This window comes from Macaca mulatta, chromosome 5 (assembly GCF_049350105.2).
Source record: "Macaca mulatta isolate MMU2019108-1 chromosome 5, T2T-MMU8v2.0, whole genome shotgun sequence".
Lineage (NCBI taxonomy): Eukaryota > Metazoa > Chordata > Mammalia > Primates > Cercopithecidae > Macaca > Macaca mulatta.
Genome location: NC_133410.1, coordinates 24,876,869 through 24,900,151, shown reverse-complemented (window position 1 = coordinate 24,900,151; position 23,283 = coordinate 24,876,869). Strand labels below are relative to the sequence as shown.

General features: G+C 44.8%; 1 protein-coding gene across 3 annotated transcripts in view; it reads left to right on the top strand.

Moving 5' to 3' along the window:
* SEL1L3 (SEL1L family member 3) overlaps nt 1-23,283 on the top strand; it is a 117,633-nt gene that overhangs the window by 1,958 nt on the left and 92,392 nt on the right. For all 3 annotated transcript variants that reach the window (XM_015138127.3, XM_078003220.1, XM_015138128.3), the window contains exon 2: nt 14,518-15,088. In XM_015138127.3, coding sequence (XP_014993613.2) covers nt 14,518-15,088 — 571 coding nt within the window. The remainder of the gene's footprint in view (nt 1-14,517; nt 15,089-23,283) is intronic.

Below are 23,283 nucleotides of genomic sequence, written 5' to 3'. Positions count from 1 at the left end.
CAATAGTAAATTTACAGAAGGCGACACCCTTCCTGCCCAGCGTACCTTATGTTCCAAAATCCTGCAGAAACCTTGGGTTATCTCGCCATATATTACTGTAAATAAATGAAATGGAAAATGCTGAATCATGAAACTGATGTAATAGGAAATACACAGAATGCCAAAAAAAAAAAAGAAAAAAAAAAAAATGAGCAGTGTCATTGTCCGGAATTCATTTCACTTATGTGGCATTGTCATTATTTGGCGTCTTCCTATTTGGAAGCTAAAAACTACTTAGGAGATACTGGCAGGAATTAGAATTTGATTCTGAAGAAATTTGCCACCCAGCCCGTTTCTTTTAACGTTTTTTACTTCTTGAATGTTTCATTTCTTGAAGCAAGAAGGTGTAAAAATGGAAATGATAATTCTGCCTGTGCATCTACCTGTTGAGCAATCCGTGCTTTTACTCATATTTCAAAATGAGCCAATACCAAATTGTGTGGTTGGGCTTACTTCATATTTTCATAAGAAGTTGTCAGTTAACATGAATGATTTTTTTTTACCCAAGAGATATTATTATTTAATATTTATGCCACAAGGTTACAGCACACAGGCTCATAAATAAAACTGCCATGACAAATGACAAGATTTCAGTTTAAACAGATGATGCCTGTACACAGGGCCCTGCTGGCTACCCATAGAAGCAGAAGTGATGTTGTAGAGTGTTGCGTGAAACATTCATGTACAAATGGGCCGGGCCGGAAAGTTCCACATGGACATCTCAAGACCTGGCAAGGAGGGGGACTACTTCACCACAGTTCAGGAAGTCAGAGTCCGGAGAGCAAAGCCTGAGGGCCTAAGTGGGCTCTGCGAATAGAGACGGATGATGATGGAGCAAATATCGCTCATGTGAAAGTTCTGTGTGCACCAAGAGGGATTAAGAGAACAGGAGGAAAAGTGATGCCATGGATAGACTCAAGTGAGATAGTGAAAGGGTGAGGAAGGGCTCCAGAAAGAGGAATTTTAGAAAATACTGTGATGTAGAAAATAACTAGAGCATGGATGAATGTCTTGGCAGATGGGGAAGGAATGGATTTGGGGACCTCATGGTGGGGGGAAATGTCAGTGCTTCCTGCCTCTGTATACTTCCTTCAGATGAACTTCTGATACGCTTACTGTACAAGAGAGACTTTGATAAACAAGAGAGCCATTTTGCAAAGGACGCAAAAGGCCGACTTAAAAGGTAGTCTCCACGTTTGGTTCTGAAGATCTGGCTGTTTACTAGGGATGTTGCTCTTGGGTCTGTACTACCTGAGATACTACTGAAGGTAAGGCTTCTTGATCTTGGAGAAGCTTGGTGTGTGAATTGGGGAAAATGTAAATACCCATATGAAACCCTTGAAAAACATAATAGAGAGAAAATGCAAGTGGATAATTGTGTGCATTTTGCTCAATCAAGGAATGCTACCTGGAGGAAGTGGTTGGTCAGGGGAATGGGGCTGGGCAGGTGCAGGGTAGAGATGGAGCAGAATAGCTCAGCAGGATCTCAGGAATATGTAGACTCTAGAGGAAGAAAGCTCTTTCATAATTTGAAAGCCTACATGGTAATAACAATAGCTTGCATTGTGCTAAGTCATTTATAGGCATTATCCAGTATTTATTTTAGCAACAATCCTGTGAGGTAGGAGCTATTATAATATCCATTTAGACGAGATAACAGAGATTCAGAGAGGTTAAGTTAGTTGCCCCAGGCCACACAGTCTGAGCTTGAAACCCAAGTCTGTCTCCCTCCAGAGCCCCAGCTCTAATCCACACTAGCTTATTGTCTTCTGGATTTTGCTGCTTGTAACTCATTCTTCATCGATGTACAGGCCATTAGCAAAGCTCTAGCAATTAGCAGCTACTGTGCAATTGGCCAGGATGTGAGGTCATGTCTAAAGTAATCTAAAATATACAAAGCAGGAAGCGCAGGCCACAGAATAGAAGCAGGATGTTAAAGTGGGGAAGAAAGGTAAAGCCAGAAAATATTTGCCATCGTTAATGAAGAGATAAAGGTTTGGGGTTTTTATGTAGTCCAGAGGCAGCTGGTGGAGTTTAGCATTTGAGTTTGGATGAATGTGCATACAAGTGTACAGCAAATGTGCCTTGGAATGCATTCCAAAGCCAAATTGCCTATGATTTGAGGACCAGTTCCTGTTTTGTGTTATCTTCACCTATTTGCCTGTTCACAAGGGCTGGAGGTTGAGATCAGCTTCTGAATAGATGCCTTTAAGCACCTGCCCTCACAGGGAGCATGCTTCCTGGAGTCAGGGTCCTGAGGAGTGGGCGCCTTCCTTCTCCGTCGGCTGGGATGGAGTAACCTTCAGTGTCAGCTCAAGAAGAGTACTGTGTCTGTAGCTAGGATACTGCCAAAGCATGAATAATGGTGATGAGGGCTGAAAGATAAGTCACGGAACGATGCCAAACAGATTTCTGAAAAGATGATCCCTGGTTCCAGCGGCTGCCAGAAAATTCTGAGGTCACCAAAGGTCAAGATGCAGAGAGCCTCCTCAGAGAGGGAGAGGGCCTCGAAAGCAAAGGATAATGAAATTGCTTCCACTGAGGTCGCGGGTGCTGAGTACTGTGCTCCACGCAGAACTTTCCCTGCCCAACGGGCCCTCTTGCTATTTTCTTACACTATTAACTCTTACCTTCTTCCAACTTGGCTAGAACCAGCCTGAGGCTGCCCCAGCTGCCTATCTGTGATAATGGCACTTCTAGAAGACAATTTTGTCCATTCCAAGCTCTGGTCTCCAGTGTATAATATTTTCTTATATGAAAAGATAAATCTCAGGATGGCCAGTATTGATGTCAGCTGTCAAGATGAAATGTTCAGAGTGGATATCTGCACTTGTTAGACAATCAGACTGAGGACAAAGAAGTAAGAGGACATTAACAGCACAGAGGCCAGGCGTGGTGGCGCACACCTGTAATCCCAGCACTTTGGGAGGCCGAGGCAGGTGGATCACGAGGTCAGGAGATTGAGACCATCCTGGCCAACGTGGTGAAACCCCGTCTCTACTAAAAATACAAAAACTAGCTGGGTGTGGTGGTGTGCACCTGTAATCCCAGCTACTCGGGAGGCTGAGACAGGAGAATCGCTTGAACCTGGGAGGCGGAGGTTACAGTGAGCCGAGATCACGCCGCTGCGCTCCAGCCTGGAGACAGAGCGAGACTCTGTCTCAAAAGGAAAAACAAACAACAACAACAAAAAACAACACAGACACATGTGGGACAGTTAGCAGACGGTGGCTGTGACAGAGTCTTGTACAGGATTCTCTGTAAGTGACCACATACCCTCGGTCATCCATCTAAGAGTATTCATTAACCCCTCAATATGTGTGCAATGCAGGGTATAAGAAGATCAAAACGAGGTAAAGAGATCTGCAATTATCCAGCCTGAGGGAGAGGGATTATGAATATTTGAAAACAGAGATCATCCCCAAACCTCACATCAACCAATAGCTTCCATATTCATCCTGACCAGAGCTGCTAAAATTTCCCAAGCCATGGTGTTGGCCTCTTGCCTTCTATTTCTTCTGGCTGCCTGTTGGCAAAAGTGTCAGAGCTAGAGGACAGGTAGGAGAGAATAACCCAGGCAATTCTCTGGGAAGACGGATAGACTGGAGTAGACCGTAAATAGCCTAAAGTGAATTTAGTTACCTTGTTTATTGGCTCATGCCATTTCCCTGAGAAAGGAGTCAAGGGGCAGGAGGCATGTGCAGCCCGTGAGGAATGGTTGATGGGATTCAGCCTTGGCAGGCCTTGTTTCCCATCTCTACCTGGAGAAGGGCTTAGTTATACTGGGGAACTGGCTGAGTCTGGCGTTTGTGTGTTTGTGGTTAAGGCAATATCTATCTTCTTCAAACTCTAGGCATGGCAGCATGGTGGCATTTTAACTCCAACACTTTTAAGATGAGAATAAGGAAAGTCGTGAGATTCCCCAACCCTGTAGCCAGAAAGCAGTGACAGGTGTGTAAAGGCAAGGGTGTGAGTTGAGGGCATCATCTTTGGGTGTTGTTAGAAGACAAGAGGCACACCGTCACTGACTTTGGAGTCAGCTGATGTGGATTTGAATTTTGGTTCTGCTTTTTGGTAGCTGGTTGACCTTGGGCAAGTTACGTACCCTCTCTGAAGGCGTTCCATTGCCTCAGCTGTGTCAGTGGGGATGCTGTCTCCCCCTGTGGGCTGTTGTGAGGATTGGGTTAGAAGGGAGAAGTCTATGAGGTCCCATGTGAGAGGAGGAAGTTAGAAGCCCGAGAGAAAAAAAGGTTTAACACACCCGTCCCAGTGCCCAGTACACAGTAGGTACTCAATGAAATAAGAGCAAACCAACTTTAGGTAGCTTGGTGTGATGTGAGCTGGGAAGAAACAGCATATTAAATAGTATGGGGGAGAATCTTACACAACCAGGATTATTGATCATGACTGTGATGGTGTGGCTCTGGCCAGCTCTCAGGCTTAGGAAGCAACAATACTCAACTGGGAAATGCTTCCCTAAGCACATGGTGATTTTGAAGTTTGTATTGACATCATGTTCCATTTTGCTTAATTGCATGCTTTGTTGACTTAAACAGAATTTTTGCTTATATATGGTAGGCAGAAATTACAAACATAGGCGCTTTAAGGCAAGATGCTTGCTTACCTTTTTGACCTAGGGAAAATGTGATCCAGCCAGTTTGAAGAGGAAGCCCTCCTGAGCCACAGTTTTCTTAGGAAAAGAATGGGGCAGAATGGTCAGGAATGAGAAAAACAGTTATTGTTTTCTTATCGTACCCACCCACAGACACGTGTACGTGCCAATGAACTCGTAGCAAGATGTGAACGACTTAAAGTTTCCCAATCTCTCTGTCCCTTCCTTAAATACCAAGTGGAGACCAGATGGAGAACAAAGCCAAGTTTCCTCAGCTCTTTGGAACAAGGGAGGGTGATGTGAACAGCATCTCTTCTTATTGATTTTGCTTAAAGGAATCAAATGCAGTCATCCTAAAAGAAGTTTAGGTCATATTGATAGTTTTGTTTTCCATCCAGAAGATACATAAATTCATCTGTTTCTGGATTCCCAGGCAGAATTCAATGCATTTAGATCTCCTATTTGGGGTCTTCTATCATGAACACACATTAACTGGCCCATTTCTTTCTTTTTTTAAAAAAATTTTACAATACATGCACATTTACACAGAAATAAGAGAATCTATGTTTTGTGACTGCGCATGACATTGTCAAATTTGACTTTGATGAGGGCTCACATCTGGTATAAACATGTTTGAGGTCTCAAGCATCTTTCAGGGCCCAGCTCCGTTGTGTGCAAAATGGATCAGTATGTTGCTTTCAAGGTGGAACATCTATTGTAGCTGCCTAAACGGCATAATCTGAGGGACACAGATGCCCCCCTTCACCCCAAATATCTTTCTTAGAGTTGTGGTGCATTTAGACTGTGCTTTTAAGGCATTATCTCCGCAAAGCCGGCATAGAAATACAGATACGTGACATTACCTCAGTGTTTTTTCATTATCACAGTGACATGGGCGAACTTGCCAGATAAACAGGAACTCAGCAGAGGGTCGAGGGATGAGAAATCTTAAAAAATTAATTTGTATTTTTGGTGTGGAGAAATGGAAACGGTTCTAAAATGTAGGGCAGTTGTCTGAAAGGTCTAGAGGGACAAAATAGCTGGGAGAAGTTTGCCCCAAATGGGTAAGGTGGGTGCCAAGGTGCCACCTTCCCTGACCTCATAGTTCACCAGCTAAGCCCTGACCCCCAGGGACCAATAAGATGCCAAAGGGTAAAGGCTATTTGGAAGGAATTAACGAGGCTGGGAGAAAAACAGAGAAACGATGGGGACCCCTTACAAGAGAACTTAGAGTATAAGAAGAAGGCGGTGGGGACTCAAAACTGATCAAGTCATTTGGTTTATATGCAAGTGCCCCCAGGGCCACTGAGGCATCTGGCAGAAATGCCCACACCCAGTGCTTTTTTTTTTCCCTGAGATGGAATCTCACTCTGTTGCCCAGGCTGGAGTGCGGTGGCGCAATCTCGTCTCACTGCCACCTCTGCCTCCCGGTTTCAAGTGATTCTCCTGCTTTAGCTTCCTGAGTATCTGGGATTACAGGTGCCTGCCACCACGCCTGGCTAATTTTGTTTTGTATTTTTAGCAGAGACAGGGTTTCACCGTGTTGACCAGGCTGGTCTCAAACTCCTGACCTCAGGTTATCCGCCCCCCTCAGCCTCCCAGAGTGCTGGGATTACAGGCATGAGCCACCACGCCCAGCCCCAGTGCTTTTATTTCAGCAAGAAACACTTACCAAATTCTTATTGTGTGTCAGACTCTATCTTAGAAGCTGGAAACATAACAATGACATAGACTCTGAACTCATAATTTCTAAACAAAGGAATATGCAGATAAATTTTCAGCTTGTATTAATGCAACCTGGCATGTGAAAATACCTATGAAGGCTGGACACGTGTCATGCCTGTAGCTGGAACTCTTCAAGTTAATTGCCTTATTTTCCTGGCAGGAAACAGCTTATAACCACACACATGACTTGAGCCAGGAAGTCAACTTCAGCTTAATCAATATTTAGAGTGTGATGTGTTGCTAATCAGTGTTGGTTTTGTGCATAGCAGAGGTAGCCACGACTCGTGGTGAATCAGCTGCCCACAGGGTCTGCTACAAGCCACTGGATGCCAGCTTCCTTCATTGCATAGGTGCCTCAAAGCACCTTCTCGAAAGGTTTAGACCATGTTCTGCACAAGCCACGTAGGGTGATTTTGAGGCCCTCTTTGGGGCCAACATACCCTCATTAACTTAAGGAAATATTGCCCCACCCCGAAGTTTCTCTTCTCTTGTACTCCAGCTGTCATTCAAGCTTCTCCTACTTGTCAAACAATCCATCTCAGTCCTTGAAATCTGATCTCTTTGTCTAGATTAATTTCATGTTATCCTCTGACTTAGATCTTTTCTGAAAGAAACAATAGCAAAATGTCAACACTCTCCACCAGAGAACCTTAGAAAAATACAGAATCAAGTCCCATCAACTACACACATATGAAATGATGCCCTGTTGGGCTATTCACCCCGTTTCTCCTATATGACAACTCCTAACAAAGCATATCTTCTGTCACCTTTTGTTCTTCAAAACTCTATCTGGGATAATAGCTTGATAATTGGCTGGGCACTGTGGCTCATGCTGTAATCCCAGCACTTTGGGAGGCCGAGGTGGATGGATCCCCTGAGGTCAGAAGTTCGAGACCAGTCTGGCCAACATGGTGGAACTCGGTCTCTACTAAAAATACAAAAATTACCCGGGCGTGGTGGGGCGCGCCCGTAGTCCCAGGTACTTGGGAGGCTGAGGTACGAGAATCACTTGAACCTGGGAGGCAGAGGTTGCAGTAAGCTGAGATTGTGCCACTGCACTCAAGCCTGGGTGACAGAGCGAGACTCAGTCTCAAAAAAAAAAAAAAAAAAAAAAAAGCTTGATAATTTAGAAAAGAAGTTGGCAAACTATAGGCCTGTGGGCCTGTCCAGTCAGCCGCCTGTTTCTGTAACCAAAGTAGTATGGGACCATGGCCATACTCATTCAGTTATGTGTTGTCCCTATGACTGTTTCAAAGTGTCCCTGCAAAACCTAAAATATTTACCATCTGGCTTTTTTTTTTTTTTTTTAACCAAGAAATTCAGCTGACCTCAAATTTAGAATAGCACTATCCAATAGAAATACAATATGAACCACAAATTTCAAGCCACATATATAATTTTAAATTCTCTAGTAGCTATGTTAAAAAAGTAAAGAGAGGCCAGGCACAGTGGCTCACGCCTGTAATCCTAACACTTTGGGAGGCCGAGGCACGTGGATCACCTGAGGTCACGAGTTCGAGACCAGCCTGGCCAACATGGCAAAGCCCTGTCTCTACTAAAAATACAAAAATTAGCCGGGCATGGTGGCACATGCCTGTGATCTCAGCTGCTCGGGAGACTGAGGCAGGAGAATCGCTAGAACCCGGGAGGCAGAGGTTGCAGTGAGCCAAGATTGCCCCACTGTAGTCCAGCCTGGATGGGAGGGCGAGACTTCATCTCAAAAAAAATAAAAATAAAAACGTAAGGAGAGCAGGCATAATGAATATTAATATATTTTATTTAATTCAGTGTGTCCAAATATTGTCAACGTAAAATTAATATAAAAATTATTAATGAGGTATTTTGCAGCCCTTTTTTTTTTATACGAAGGCTTTGAAATTCAATGTATATTTTACACTTACAGCACATCTCAAATCAGACCAGCCACACTACAAGTGCTTAATATGACCTGTGACTACCATGTTGAATAACATATATATAGCACCTGTATACCTTGAGGTAACTTTTACTGTACCTGAGACTTTGAAACAGGTGAAAATGAAATAATCTTCAAATGAGTATATGGAGAGTTTTTTGGAAACAGAATTTGAAGGGACGGCTCTGTGGAGAGTACGTGGTGAAATGTGTATATGCCTTCTTATTTTTATTTTTATTTTTGGGGGGACAAGGCCTTACTCTATTGCCCAGGCTGGAGTGCATTGGCACTGTCATAGCTCACTGTAACCTTGAATTTTGAGGCTCAAGTGATCTTCCTGCCTTGGCCTCCCAAAGCACTGGGATTACCAGCATGAGCCATAGCACCCGGCTTGTATATACCTCCATTATCCACAATGTTATAAGCATGGACCATCAAACAAAACTGAAACCATGCTCAGGGTGCTGCGCTAATTAATAAAGAAAAGTGGACTGGTGCACTTTTAGCAGTGAGATGTAAAATAATGAACATGGTTATTATGAACTGCACTTTTCTAGTAAAATCAAATGGCTTTTCCCCAAGCATTCTATTTAAAAGAGGTTTTCACTGGAGGTCCTAGCATCCATCAGCATTAAAAATCTGACACCATCTATCCCCACTCAGAAAAATATCATAGTTGGAGAGCTGAGCCTGGGTGAGTTTTTAAGGTGTACAAGGAAGAGGTTTCAAGTCATTCTTTGGAAAAAAAGAAAGTGTGATATTTAATACACCTCTGCATGTCCTGGGCGCTGGGCTGCCTTTTGTCTCACAAAATAAGCAAATGTCTTATTTGACATTTGACTTATTTGTGGGATTAGTGAGGGAAACATTCGGGGCATTGCTTTGGAATAAGGTGTGTTGGTCACCCATCGGCTGATTCGGTTTCCACCAGCACCAGTGATCTCTGGCCTTGGGTGAAACTCTGTTGTGGACTTAACACTGTGATTTGCATCTTGAGGGTGGGGGCGACATCTTGGCACATCTGGCTGAATGAATAAACCAGTGTTCATGGACAAATGCTGGGTGCATCCCTATTCATGTGGAAGCAGAATTTAGCCTAGAGTTTCCAGGTGGCCATGGAATGGTGACCATTAGTCACCACTGATATCATTTGCTATGGCGTGAGGAAGGTGGGAGTAGGGGGCGGCTAGAAGAGGAGCCAGGTTTCTGGGCTTGCCTTTGCTAACCCACCAGCTGTGTGGTGTTGGAGAATGTCACCTCTTGATTGTCATTTTCTTATCTGCAGAATAAGAGAGTAGACTGGCTTGTCACCAGACTCATCCATTGTAACGTTCTCTGCTTCTAATTATGAGATGGTTTTTATATGTGTTTCCTCCCTGTAATCTGGCAGTATGAATGAGAACATAAAACAATTAAACCTCTCCTGGGGGGATGGCACGGACAGTTTGCACTGTGCCCCCTTCTTTATATATCTCTTCCCACAGGTTTCCCATGACTGGTCAAAAGGAATTGCCAGCCTTTCTCCTATTCTCTCTGCCATTTGCAGAAGACACAGTTTCCACTGTGACCTTTTTTTTTTTTTTTTTTTTTTTTTTTGAGACAGAGTCTCACTCTGTCACCAGGCTGGAATGCAGTGGCACGATATCGGCTCACTGCAAGCTCTGCCTCCCGGGTTCAAGTGATTCTCCTGCCTCAGCCTCCCGAGTAGCTGGGACTACAGACATGTGCCACCACGCCCGGCTAATATTTGTATTTTTTGTAAAAACGGAGTTTCACCATGTTGGCCAGGATGGTCTCGATCTCTTGACTTTGTGAACCACCCACCTCAGCCTCCCAAAGTGCTGGGATTACAGGCATGAGCCACCACACCCAGCCCACTTTGACCTTTTAGGACAGTTGCTTTCTCTTCACCTACTTAAAAAAAAATTGTGTAGTACACAATTCAAAAGTTAGGGAAGGATATACAGTGCATCTCTCTCTCTCCTTCTCTTTTTTTTTTTTTTTTTGAGACGGAGTCTCGCTCTGTCACCCAGGCTTGAGTGCAGTGTCATGATCTTGGCTCACTGCAAGCTCCGCCTCCTGGGTTCACACCATTCTCCTGCCTCAGCCTCCCGAGTAGGTGGGACTACAGGTGCCCGCCACCACGCCCAGCTAATTTTTTGTATTTTTAGTAGAGTTGGGGTTTCACTATGTTAGCCAGGATGGTGTCGATCTCCTGACCTCGTGATCCACCCACCTTGGCCTTCCAAAGTGCTGGGATTACAGGCGTGAGCCACCGCGCCCGGCGCATCTCTCTCTCTTTTTTTTTTTTTTTTTTTTTTTTTTGAGACGGAGTCTCGCTCTGTCACCCAGGCTGGAGTGCAGTGGCCGGATCTCAGCTCACTGCAAGCTCCGCCTCCCGGGTTCACGCCATTCTCCTGCCTCAGCCTCCCGAGTAGCTGGGACTACAGGCGCCCGCCACCTCGCCCGGCTAGTTTTTTGTATTTTTTTTAGTAGAGACGGGGTTTCACCGTGTTAACTAGGATGGTCTCGATCTCCTGACCTCGTGATCCGCCCGTCTCGGCCTCCCAAAGTGCTGGGATTACAGGCTTGAGCCACCGCGCCCGGCCGCATCTTTCTCTCTTATTCTGTCTTCTGGTCACCTCATTCTTGTCTGTGTAAGCAACCAGTGATATGTGTATTCAAGTGAACATGCACATGTACATATATATGTGTGTGTGGTGTGTGTGTGTATTTAATCCAAATGGTATTTCTGAATCTGTTTTTAAAAAGCAAGCAAAAAAATGGAAAGTGACTGCCAGTGGGTACTGGGTTTCATTTTGGGGCAATGAAATGTTTGAAAATTGATTGTTGTAATGATTGATTGTTGACTAACTCTATAAATCTACTAGAAAACATTGCAACTTACACTTTCAATGTGTGAATTGTGTGGTGTGAATTACATTACAGCAAACCTGGAATTTCAAAACCTGGGCTGGGTGCGGTGGCTCACGCCTGTAATCCCAGCACTTTGGGAGGCCGAGATGGGTGGATTACCCAAGGTCAGAAGTTCGAGACCAGCCTGGCCAACTTGGTGAAACCCCATCTCTACTAAAAATACAAAAATTAGCCGGGTGTGGTGGCAGGTGTCTGTAATCCCAGCTACTTGGGAGGCTGAGGCAGGAGAATCACTTGAACCCGGGAGGCAGAGGTTGCAGTGAACTGAGATTGTGTCATTGCACTCCAGCCTGGGTGACAGAGTGAGACTCCATCTCAAAACAAAGAAAATCTTGAAAATTCAAAAACAAACAAACAAAAAAAACAGACACAAAACCCTTTGAGATCATTCTGTTATCTGTACGTGAAGAGCTTTTTCCTTTTAATAGCTGTGTAGTACTCTAGGAGTGGATGTACTCTTTTTATTTAACCAGCTCCCTCTTGATGGTTATTTAGGCTCCCCATGTCCTGCAATTACAAACTGTACTGAAGTGAAAATCTACACAAACATCATTTTGCACAACTTTGAGTGTATTTGTAGGTTAAACTCCTAGAAGTGAAATTGTTGGTGTAGAGGGTGAGTGCATTTATAATTTTAGTAGGTATTACTTGATTGGCCTCATAGAGATTAGAGATTACTGCCACCAGCAATACATAAGAGGGCATGCTTCCTACACTCTGGTCAGTACAATGTGTTATCTGACTTTTTGATCTAGTAGGTAAAAAAATGGTATCTCAGTGCAGTTTCAGTTTACATTTATCTTACTGTGAATGAGCATTTACCTGTTGATTAACTATGTCGTTTGCTCATTTTTGTATGAATTGTTAGCCTTGTTTCTAATTGACATTGACTATCAGTTGCTTTAAAAGGGAGACACCACCCCCTTGTACAGAAACCTTTGTTGATTCTTTGCTGTCAGTAGAATAAAAGTTCACATTCCTTGGGCTGGGACTCAGTGTTCTCCAGGGCCAAACTCTACTTTTCTTTTCAACCTCATACCTGCGTGTTCACATAACTACTTTCTATTCCCTAAGTATACCTGCATTCCCCTGCCTCTTGCCCGGCTTATGCTGTTCACACCCTTTGCAGTGCCTTTGCCTTGTCTCCCTACCTGAAGAACTTCTTTTCATCCCTCAAAGCCCAACTGAGATACCATTTCTTCCATAAAGCCTATCCCAGACCTTCCAGTTAGAATTATTCTCTCCCAGTGCTATGCACCCTTGGGCTTGTTTACAGTTTGGTGGGAACACTGACCACGTTTTGCCTGTATTGCCATTATTTATAGACATGATTCCCTGATACCAAATTTCATGTCTTGTCCATCTTTGCCTCTCCCACAGTTCTAAGTCAGAATTGAAAAAAGGAGTTTTTATTTCTTTCCTCAGAGGAGACCAAAGTGACTTTTTTCTTTTAAATTGTGGTAAAAATATGCATGCATTAAAATGTACCATTTTAATCATTTGTAAGTGTATATAGTTCAGCAGTGTTAAGGACATTCCCATTGTTGTGCAACCGGCACCACTTTCTATCTCCACACTATTTCATCGTCCCAAACTGAATCTCTAGACCCATTACATCCTAACTCCTCAATCTCCTCTTCCCTTAGACCCTGGTAACCTCTATTGTACCTTCTCTCTCTGTGAGTTTGACTACTCTAGGCACTTCATGTAGGTGGATGATATAATATCTGTTCTTTTGTGTCTAGCTTGTTTTACTTAGCATCATGTCCTCAAAGTTCATCCATTTTACAGCATATATCAGAATTTCATTCCCTTCTATGGGCTGAATAATATTCTATCCCACGTATATACCACATTTTTTCTACCCATTCATCCGTGAATGGACCCTTGGGGTTGCTTTTGGCTAGTGTGAGTAATGCCGTTATGAACATGAGTGTACAAATATCTCTTCAAGTCTTTGCTTTAAATTTTTGGGGTGTATATCCAGAAGTGGAATTGCTGGATCTGATCATATCATAATTCTTTTTTGAGATGCAGTCTCGCTCTGTTCCCCAGGCTAGAGTGCAGTGGCGTGATCTTGGCTCACTGTAACCTCCACCTCCCAGGTTCAAGCAATTCTCCTGCCTCAGCCTCCCAAATAGCTGGAATTACAGGTGCACACCACCACACCTGGCTGATTTTTGTATTATTAGTAGAGACAGGGTTTCATCATGTTTACCAGGCTGGTCTTGAACTCCTGACCTCAGGTGATCCACCCACCTCAGCCTCCCAAAGTTCTGGGATTACAGGCATGAGTCACCATGCCTGGCCTGATCATATGATCATTCTGTGTTTAATTTATTTGAGGAACTGCTATACTGCTTTCCATAGTAGCTGCACCATTTTACGTTCTCACTAAGAGTGCCTAAGGGTTCCAGATTCTCCACATCTTCACCAACACTTGTTATTTTCTGTGTGTATGTGTGTGTTTTATAATAGCCACCCTAATGGATATGCAGTGGTCCAAAGTGACCTTTTTCTATCGTGTTTTGGATACCTGAATCACAAAGTCATATTTGGGAGAGCTCTTAGCATTCATATATCAGCACCTCATGCTCAAAACCTTGCCTCGATTTCATGACCAGATAAACAAACATTCAGCTAAAATCTTTCTTGGTGCACATAGCATCGTCTATGGTGAAAGAATTGGACAACACAGCCCATCGTCTGAGCTTGCTCGTGTGTGACCGGGAGCAATAGAAACCTCTCGCCTGTCCATATATTATGCAGGCTTGCCCTGGCTTCAAACTTATGGGAGAAAAAGGGGCCAGGGTGGCATCCCTGTTATGTTCCCTTGAGGGTGCACTTTGCACTTTTCTGCCACCCTTTGACCTGGTACTATCGGACCCACCACTTAAAGTCCGGACAATAGTTCAATGTCTGAAGCTGTGTTGTCTCTGTTTTATTCTAAGGCAGGTTCCATCGCTATTGGGTTTGTTGTGAACCAGCTTCTGCCTTTGAAAACCAACTCTGGAATTATTGCCACGTAGATGTCACAGTCACATTCTGATCAGCAGATGTTACTGGGTCTGGAGAGAGAGTTTAATGTGACCTCATCTTCCCTTGTATTTGTGTGTTGGTTTTTCCCCAATTCTTCAGTAGTGGTTTTGACATCTTTTATCTCCTGCATTCATTCATTGCTTTATGGAGACTGATATTTTTTATCCCAGGAAAATAATGATTCACGTATCTGTTATGATGAGGATTTTTAAACTTTCTGTATTGCTAACTTTCTTTTTCTTTTTTTCAGAATGTTGTACCGTCTTTGGGCAGGCAGACTTCCCTGACGACATCAGTGATACCCAAAGCTGAGCAGAGCGTGGCTTACAAAGACTTTATTTATTTTACTGTCTTTGAAGGCAATGTTCGCAACGTCTCTGAAGTCTCGGTTGAGTATTTATGTTCTCAGCCTTGTGTTGTCAATTTGGAAGCAGTTGTTTCATCCGAGTTCAGAAGTAGCATTCCCGTGTACAAAAAAAGGTGGAAGAATGAGAAACATCTTCACACCAGCAGGACACAAATAGTACATGTGAAATTTCCAAGCATTATGGTTTACAGAGATGATTATTTCATCAGACATTCCATCTCTGTATCTGCAGTGATAGTACGCGCCTGGATTACTCACAAATACAGTGGCGGAGACTGGAATGTTAAATGGGAGGAAAACTTGCTCCATGCTGTAGCAAAGAATTATACCCTCCTGCAGACCATCCCGCCTTTTGAACGCCCTTTCAAAGATCATCAAGTGTGCCTTGAGTGGAACATGGGTTATATTTGGAACCTTCAGGCAAACAGGATTCCACAGTGTGCTCTGGAAAATGGTAGGTCATCTCTCTTGCTAGGAACCTCATTCTCATTTTTTTCAGATAGCCTGTATCGTGATCGAACGGCAGGAGAAAACTCTTCTATTAGTGATGGGGGATACAGGGAAAATGGAGGGACACATTGAGTCTGTAACTTTGAAGTCTGAAGACAAAAGGAGAAAAATTAAAATGGGAAGAGAGGAGGAAGATTAGTAGAGAGCAGGACCAAAGATGAAAGAGCAGAACAAAGGAGCTGAGGAAGAGGGACTTTGAGAGGGTTAGATCTGCTTTAAGCTGGAAAGGAGTATTCATGCCACCGAAACAAGAATTGGGAAAATCTTCCCATTCCCCGCAAGCCCGCTAAATTTCCTTTTTTTTTTTTTTTTTTTTTTGAGACAGAGTTTTGTTCTGTTGCCCAGGCTGGAGTGCAGTGCTGAGATCTCGCTTGGCACACTGCAACCTCCACCTCCCGGGTTCAAGCAATTCTCCTGCCTCAGCCTCCTGAGTAGCTGGGATTACAGGCGCCCGCCACCATGACAGGCTAATTTGTGTATTTTTAGTATAGAAGGGGTTTCATCATGTTGGCCAGGCTGGTCTCAAACTCCTGACCTCAGGCGATCTGCCTGCCTCTGCCTCCCAGAGTGCTAGAATTACAGGCGTGAGACACTATGTCCGGCCTCTATTATTTTTAAGCAGAGTGTTTTATCCTGGAGGAGATGAGAACCTAAAGGAACCCTTCCGACGGAAAGGGAGGTTGTATTACAGAATGGTAACCTCTGGCTGGGCAGGATTCCTGCCCTGCCACTTTCTATCTCTGTAACCTTGGAACTCTCAGAGCCTCAGTTTTCCTATCTGTAAAATGGGGATAATAAACAGTTCCTTCAGAGCAGTACCGTGAGGACTAAATGAGATGTGATTGCTTAGCACATCATCAGCTCTCAGTGAGAAGCTGTGATGATGATATAGTCCACATTCTGCGTTTTATCCTAATTGCCACATGGTCACAACCTCAGCAGGACCAATCCCGGAGGCTCCCAGGCCCTTCTGCAGCCTTCGTTAAGCCCTGGGGCTGGAGATCTCAGGTGTGCGCTGAGAGGCGCCACTCTGAAGTTCTCTCCATTGTGCAAGGAGCGCCTTGCTCTGTGAATGCCGAGTGCCTGCCAGCTCTTCTTCTGCCCCCTCAGTGGGGAGCCCTCCACAGTTGTTTCCTCAACTGTGGCCCTAGGACCACCTGTGACAGAATCACAAATGTTTGTTGCAAATGCAAATTCCTAGGCCCCGTCCTTCATCTACTTAGTTGGGATCTGTGGGGGTGGAGGAAGGCCTGGAATCGGCATTTTAAACACCTTCCTCACGACTCTGTTGCAACCTAAAACTTAAGAACCTGTGGGCCAGGGACAGAGCTGGTTGGACTTAGGATTGCTAAGGTTCCCGTGATCTGACTCCCAGCCAGGCTTGGCAGGCAGAGGACATCCATGGGCTTGTGGCAGCAGACCCTTCCGCAGGAAGTGCCTGACAGCTCATCTTCAACAGGACGAGTGTAGGACAAGGGGACTTAAGGACATGCTCTCTAAGTTTTTCCTCTAGTGATCAACTTCTTGTCACCTCTGGGATGGGATTTCTGGTGGGCTCTCTTTAGGGAAATAATGGCTATGGCAATTTCTTGGTACTGTCCCCAAACAGCTCTGCACCAAATGAAAACCGAAAGGACCTGTGTCACCATACATGATAGCTGCTCAGAGGCCACTTACCCTAGAACTGGCACATATGACATATTCCAAAACTTTTTCTTGTTTTGAGACAGGGTTTCACTCTGTTACCCAAGCTGGAGTGCAGTGGCATGATCATAACTCACTATAGCCTCAACATCCTGGGCTCAAGCAATCCTCCCACCTCAGCCTCCCAAGTAGCTGGGACCACAGGCGTGCACCAGCACATCCAGCTGATTTTTAAATTTTTTTGTAGAGATGGGGTTTCCTGTGTTGCCCAGGCTGGTCTTCAACTCCTAGGCTCAAGCAATCCTCCCGCCTTGGCCTTCCAAAGTGCTGGATTAAAACTATTTTGAAATAATTACAGATTCACAGAAAGTTGCAAAGGCTTCAGAGTCCCCTGTGTATCCTCGCCCCAGCTTTCTCATTTTCCATATCTACAGTGCAACATCAAAACTGGGGAAGTAATGCTGATCTAATACTGTTAACTGGACTCCAAGACCTTATTCAGATCTTACCATTTTTTACAGGGGCTCCTGTGTTTGTGTAATCTATACAATTTTAACCTACGTTTTAATAGCCCTGTCTGTCTGGCTTATTCTGCGTTTGTGCGGTGCTTTAAATGAAAAGATATCTAGAAGATGAAAGCAAATTCCCTTCCTGTGTGTGTGCACATAGCGGGGAGGGTGGGATGGGTAGTTAAATGTCTGAAAGCAGTCAAGCCAGTCATTTTGATGATCAGTGTGCCTCCCTCTTCCAGGCAGAGCCCCATGCAGGCATCTGTCTGGAATACCTTCCACAGGGCTACCTAATTTGTTAAGGGGAAGAGAGCATGGGGCACACACAGCCACAGTTTGCTGTACCTCTGACTTTGGCAGGGATTAATGATTCCATTTCATATTTGACACATCATGTATTTCTCATTGAAGAATGACTGAATTGCAAGCTGGAAGTTTCCAAATGAAATCATTTAACGAACTGGCTCAGTTCTTAGGGTGCCTGAATATGCCCTTAAAATGTGAAATGTCTTTTCCTTCTTTTGTTGTTTCTTCTCATATTCACAAGGCTTGGGAACAGCACAGTGGGGTTTTTCTCCTCACCTGCTTCCGAGCATTACCTCAGGAGTGAGAATTAAACCATCATGCAGAGAAAACCCTTTCCCAAGAGTTAAAGTCACTGAAAATGGTGGGGAGCTCCATGCACCCTCAAAATAAGCTCTGATCACAAGGCTGTGATTTGTTTACTGAAAAAGGGGCACACATTCTTCCTTCTCCAAAAGACGGATCACAAGAGCGTCTGCAGCGGCCCATGGAAAACATCCATGACCTTTGTTCCAGATCTGGGCTGTGGGGATGGAAGCGGCCAGGCCTCTGGTTTGTTTTTAGCAGGGGCTTCTTGATGAACAAGAATCAAGTCAGAACAAGATGGCATTAGTGAGGCTCCGAGCTGAGCCACAGGGGGCCCATCATGTATGGTCCCTGTCTCAGCCAGCACTGATGTGGGGTTTCAGGGAAGGCTTTCTGTGTCAAGTGCCTGGTGTCCTACGATGGCCCTGCCTCTGAACTGAAGTACTCCCTGACTTGCTTTCATTTTCCTTTTCATGTATAAAAAGAGTCAAAGTCCCTGTGCCCTGGTATTCTGGAAGTGTGCTTGGAGGGCCTCCACCACCGGCTTTGCCAAGGCTCCCGAGGCGAGGGCTGCGTGTGTCCAGATGTGGCTTTCAGCAGCTTATCTCCTTTGCCAGGCCAGACCCAGCCAGGCCATGAGGCTGAGTTTTGGTGGAGATGCAGCAGACGTTTACCCACCCCTGCGGGGAAAACCTAACCCGGATGAGAAGTCAGTAGCCATTGGGAACACGTGTGTGCCACGACTCAGCCACGTGCCCCCGGTGCACCTGTTGCTGTTGCATCCTGGGTGTGGGGGGCATACGTAGCCATAGGCAGACTGTGAATCTACCTAGTGTGGCTTATTTCCTTGAGGGAAGGGAGTGGGCATTTCTGTTGTCCCTCCCAAATCACATGTGTGCCTGACTCACGCTGGAGTCACGGAAAGAAAGGAATCAGCCATGCAGGCTGGAGACTTGGGCCCCAGACCTGGGGACCCACCTGGACTTCTCTTCCTGTCATACTCTATTTTGAGAGTCACCTAGTGCTGACTGTATGTGTCACATATTCAGTCCCTTCTTGCATTTCTCACCACATGGAGTGCCGTCGTCCTGGTCTAAGCCGTCATCCTCCTGTCTGGACTCCTGGCACTGCCTGCATGTGGCCCCCCAGTTTTGCCCATCATACCCTCTGGATCCCCCACCAGCAGCCAGTGAAAGCTGATCGCATCACTCCCTGATTAAACCCCCCAGTTCCTCCCATTGCCCACTGATCCCAGTTAAGATCAACCCATGCCCCTTACTCTGTGGGAATCTGTCCCTGTCCCCTTGCAGCCTTGTGTCCCACCATGCACCCCCTTCCTGACTGCTTCCAGCAACAGGAGGCCTCCTTGCTTCTCCTGGAGCATACAGAGTTCATTCTTGCTTTGGGACATGTGTGTGACTGCTCCCTCCACCTAAGATGCTCTTCTCCCAGATCACCGCATGGCCACTTCCTTACCTCACTCACCCCTCTGCTCCAATGCCATCTCCTCAAGATGGCTCCCCCAGCCACCTTATCTAAGACAGCAGGCCCACCCCCACCGCCCTGCCTGTCATTGTCCACCTTCATTTTCCTTCCTAGCCTGATCACCACTGGATGGTTTCAGTGAATATCTTTAGTTGCCTATGTGCCTGTTGCCTGGTCCACACTGGAGCACAAGCTCCACGAGGCCGGGGGACTTGTTTGCTTTGTTCTGATGTGAGCATAGAGCCCTGCACTCATGACTATTTGTTGATTGAATGAATGCTCTTAGCCAAGGGGGAAGGACAGTTTGTGAACGTCACACACTGATACCCTTGCAGGGCTGTGTTGCCACATGAGGGAGTGTGTGGGGGTGGGGGTGGCTGTGCTCCTTCCCTAGGGCCACTGCACACACTCCACAGCTTCCCAGACAAACCCACCGGGGCTGTGCTAGTTAAGTCTGCAGGCTTCTCCTGTTCAGGGATTCTCCTTTGCAGCCACAGGTAAGCTCAGCTTCCCCTTTGTGGTTTAAGTCTTTGATTCCCCACCCCTATGTCTTTGCTAAAGCAGTTTCTTTCCCCTAGAATAGCTCCTGTTCCGCCCCGACTCCCCCAGCCCACGAAGCAACACCTCCCCCCACTGCCACTTTCCATGCCTGCTTGGCAAAATCATGCCCCTATTTCAACAACTGGCTCAAATTTCTAACACTTTTCTAGCCCCCACCCTGAAGTTTTGTTGAGTTTTTTTTTTAATTTCCACAACCAGAAATTAACTTCCTAACTTCTGGCCATCAGAATGCTCTATTGGTCCTGCTCCTATGACATGTATCATGATTCATTCAATTAAACAAAGATTGAGCACCTATTATGGATCAATTTCTTTACTGAGTGTGAAGGCTCAAAGAAGAGGACAAAGCTACTCTCTTTAACGTGGCCACCAATAGTTACAGTCACTTACTGCTACTGAGCATTTGCTATGTGCCAGGCACTGTCAAAGTGCTTTATGTGGTTTACCTGGTTATCTAATTTTTTTTCTTTTTGTTTTTTTTTGAGACAGGGTCTTGCTCTGCCATCCAGGCTGGAGTGCAGTGGCGCGATCTCAGCTCACTGCAACCTCTGCCTCCCGGGTTCATGCGATTCTCTTGCCTCAACCTCCTGAGTAGTTGGTGTTACAGATGTGTGCCACCATGCCCAGCTAATTTTTGTATTTTCAGTAGAGACAGTGTTTCGCTATGTTGGCCAGACTGGTCTCAAACTCCTGTGCTCAAGCGATCTGCCTGCATCGGCCCCCAAAGTGCTGGGATTACAAAGTGCTGGGTGAACTACAGCGTCTGGCCCATTGTTATTTAATTTAATTTGCCCAATATTCCACTGGGATATTTACCAAGGGGAAAACAGAAAACTGACTCAGAGAGATAGAGTAGCTTGTCTAAGTTTGCACAGCTATTAATGAAGATGCTGGAGTTTGAACCTGGGTAGTTTGGTTCCCAAATCCCACACTTAATTCATTAGGCTAAACTACCAGGTGATGTCATGAAGCTATGTATTTATTTTAAGTCATTCATTCACTGAAGAACAGTTCCTGAGCAACCTGTATGTGTTAAGCACTTTGTGTGGCTTCTTCACAGAGGAGGTGACATTTTGACAGAGACTTGAAGGATGAGTAGAGTTTTCATGGTTCATAAAGGAGGGGCCGGGCGCAGTGGCTCACGCCTATAATCCCAGCACTTTGGGAGGCTGAGGCAGGCAGATCACTTGAGGCCAGGAGTTAGAGACCAGCATAGCCAACATGGTGAAATTCCATCTTTACTAAAAATACAACAAATTAGCCAGGCGTGGTGGCATGCATCTGTGGTCCCAGCTACTCGGGGGGCTGAGGTGGGAGAATTGCTTGAATTCGGGAGGTGGAGGCTGCAGTGAGCCAAAACGGTGCCACTGCTCTCCAGCCTGGGCAACAGAGCAAGACTCTGTCTCAAAAAAAAAAGAAAAAAAAAGAAGAGAAAAAAAAAAAAGGAATGAAGGGAAGGACATTCAGCTTTCAGGTAGAGGGGAAGGCATAAGCTATGGCACACAAAGAAGAAAATTCCTGATGGAGAAATGGTGACAAGCCTTCGTTCTTTGACAGGAAAGATGGCAATAAGGCTTCATCTCACAGGCTAGCTTGTGTTGATTGGGGGTGGCTGCCTAGAACATGGTGTTGAGTAGGATTCTGAGGATGAGCCCGCACTTACTGAGAAAGAGTGCCATGTCCATCAGTTACTGTCTGCCATGGAGTGGAAATGTGGACTAGCAGCATGCTTGCTGTAGTTTATTTTCCAAGACACAATCTCAGGTGTGAGATGGACAATTCAAGAAGTAAGACTAGATAAGCAGGTTAGGAACACTCTTGAAAGGTTCTTAAGTGCCCTAATGTCTAGCTTTATGAACATTTCTCTGATCTTCCCTCTTAAATAAGAAACTCTGGGGCAACATGGTAGTTTTTTTCTTCTCCACTCTCTTTTCCTTTCACTAAAAATGCATTCTCATCTTCAGATCCAATGGACTGGAAGTATGATTTTTTTATAACAAAATTTCATTACAACAAAATGATTGAAAGTTAAGTCAGGTGCTGGAACCAGCCTTGACTTGTCTTTGTGGAAAAAAGGGTTTATACAGCAGGACTATTCAAGTCAATGTCATGATAGTACTTTTAGTAGTTATAAACTATATATTTGGCATTAAAAAAAAACAGACCTAATTCCTTTTTTTCCACTTAATCATGGTAGTCTGAATTTTTCAGTAATAACACTAATTAATGCCTAGCATCTGCATTCCCCTTTATGATTTTCAAAACACTTTTTTCATGCACATTGTCTCATTTAATCCTCATAATAGTTCAGTGGGAAAAATAGTGTTATTCTGAACCTTTCTTTAACAAAGAGGAAAACCGAGGCTCAGGGAGTTTGTTTAACTGGAGTCCAGACTTCCTGATTCTTTTGACTTTGCTATGCCGCCTCTCTGAAATATGCTAATACAGTCCTAACCCAGGTTCTAAATTAGAAAGAATACTTTTTTTAAAGTTGAATTTTTATCGATGTGAATCATCCTGTTTCCTTCACCCACTGGACTTTGTGTCTTTGAAGCGGATTGGGCAGCCTCGGAGGCCGAGGGTGGGGAGGCCTTGGGATGTAGCTGGCTCCTTCTATCTGCCTGCCCGGAAGTGCTCAGAGCTTTTGTTCTCTTCTTTCGTCGACAAAAAAGTAATACGTGTACACGGTAACAATAAAAAAAAATTTAAATAGTGTGAAACGGTTTAGGGGAACTAGTAAGTTTCCACACCCCTCCCCCTTGAATCTTCTGGTCCTTTTCCCAGAAGTAAATTCATTAGCAACAGTTTCTTGTGTCTCCTTCTAGAAATGTTCTCTGCACATACAAGCGTTAAGTTGTGTCCCGTTCTCTTCCTGCACAAATGAGAGGATTCTAGAAACGGACCTGCGCTCATTAACAATACGGTAGATTTTTCTGTACCAGGACATGCTGCCGACCTCATTCTTTTCAGCAGCTCCTTAGCATTGCATCGCCTGACAGACCATAATTTATTTAACCCATCTTTTGCTGATGGTCATGCTGTTGCTTTTAGCCACAAGGCTTCACTGAACATCCTTGTACATGTATCTTTGTGCACATTTATAAGCATGTTTGGAGGATAAATTACTAGGAGTAGAACTGGTTTTATTCTTAAGATTCCTGTCATCAAATGTTCCACAGACTTCCTCAGGAACCTGCCTCACTGCCTGGTGTCCTTTCTGGAGGAAGTTCTGACCTAAATCATATCTGCTAGAAAATCGAGTTTTTATTCTCAGGCTTTGGCTTTAAAGAAAATTAAACACCTTATTGGCCACTGGCTTTTGAATGTCTTG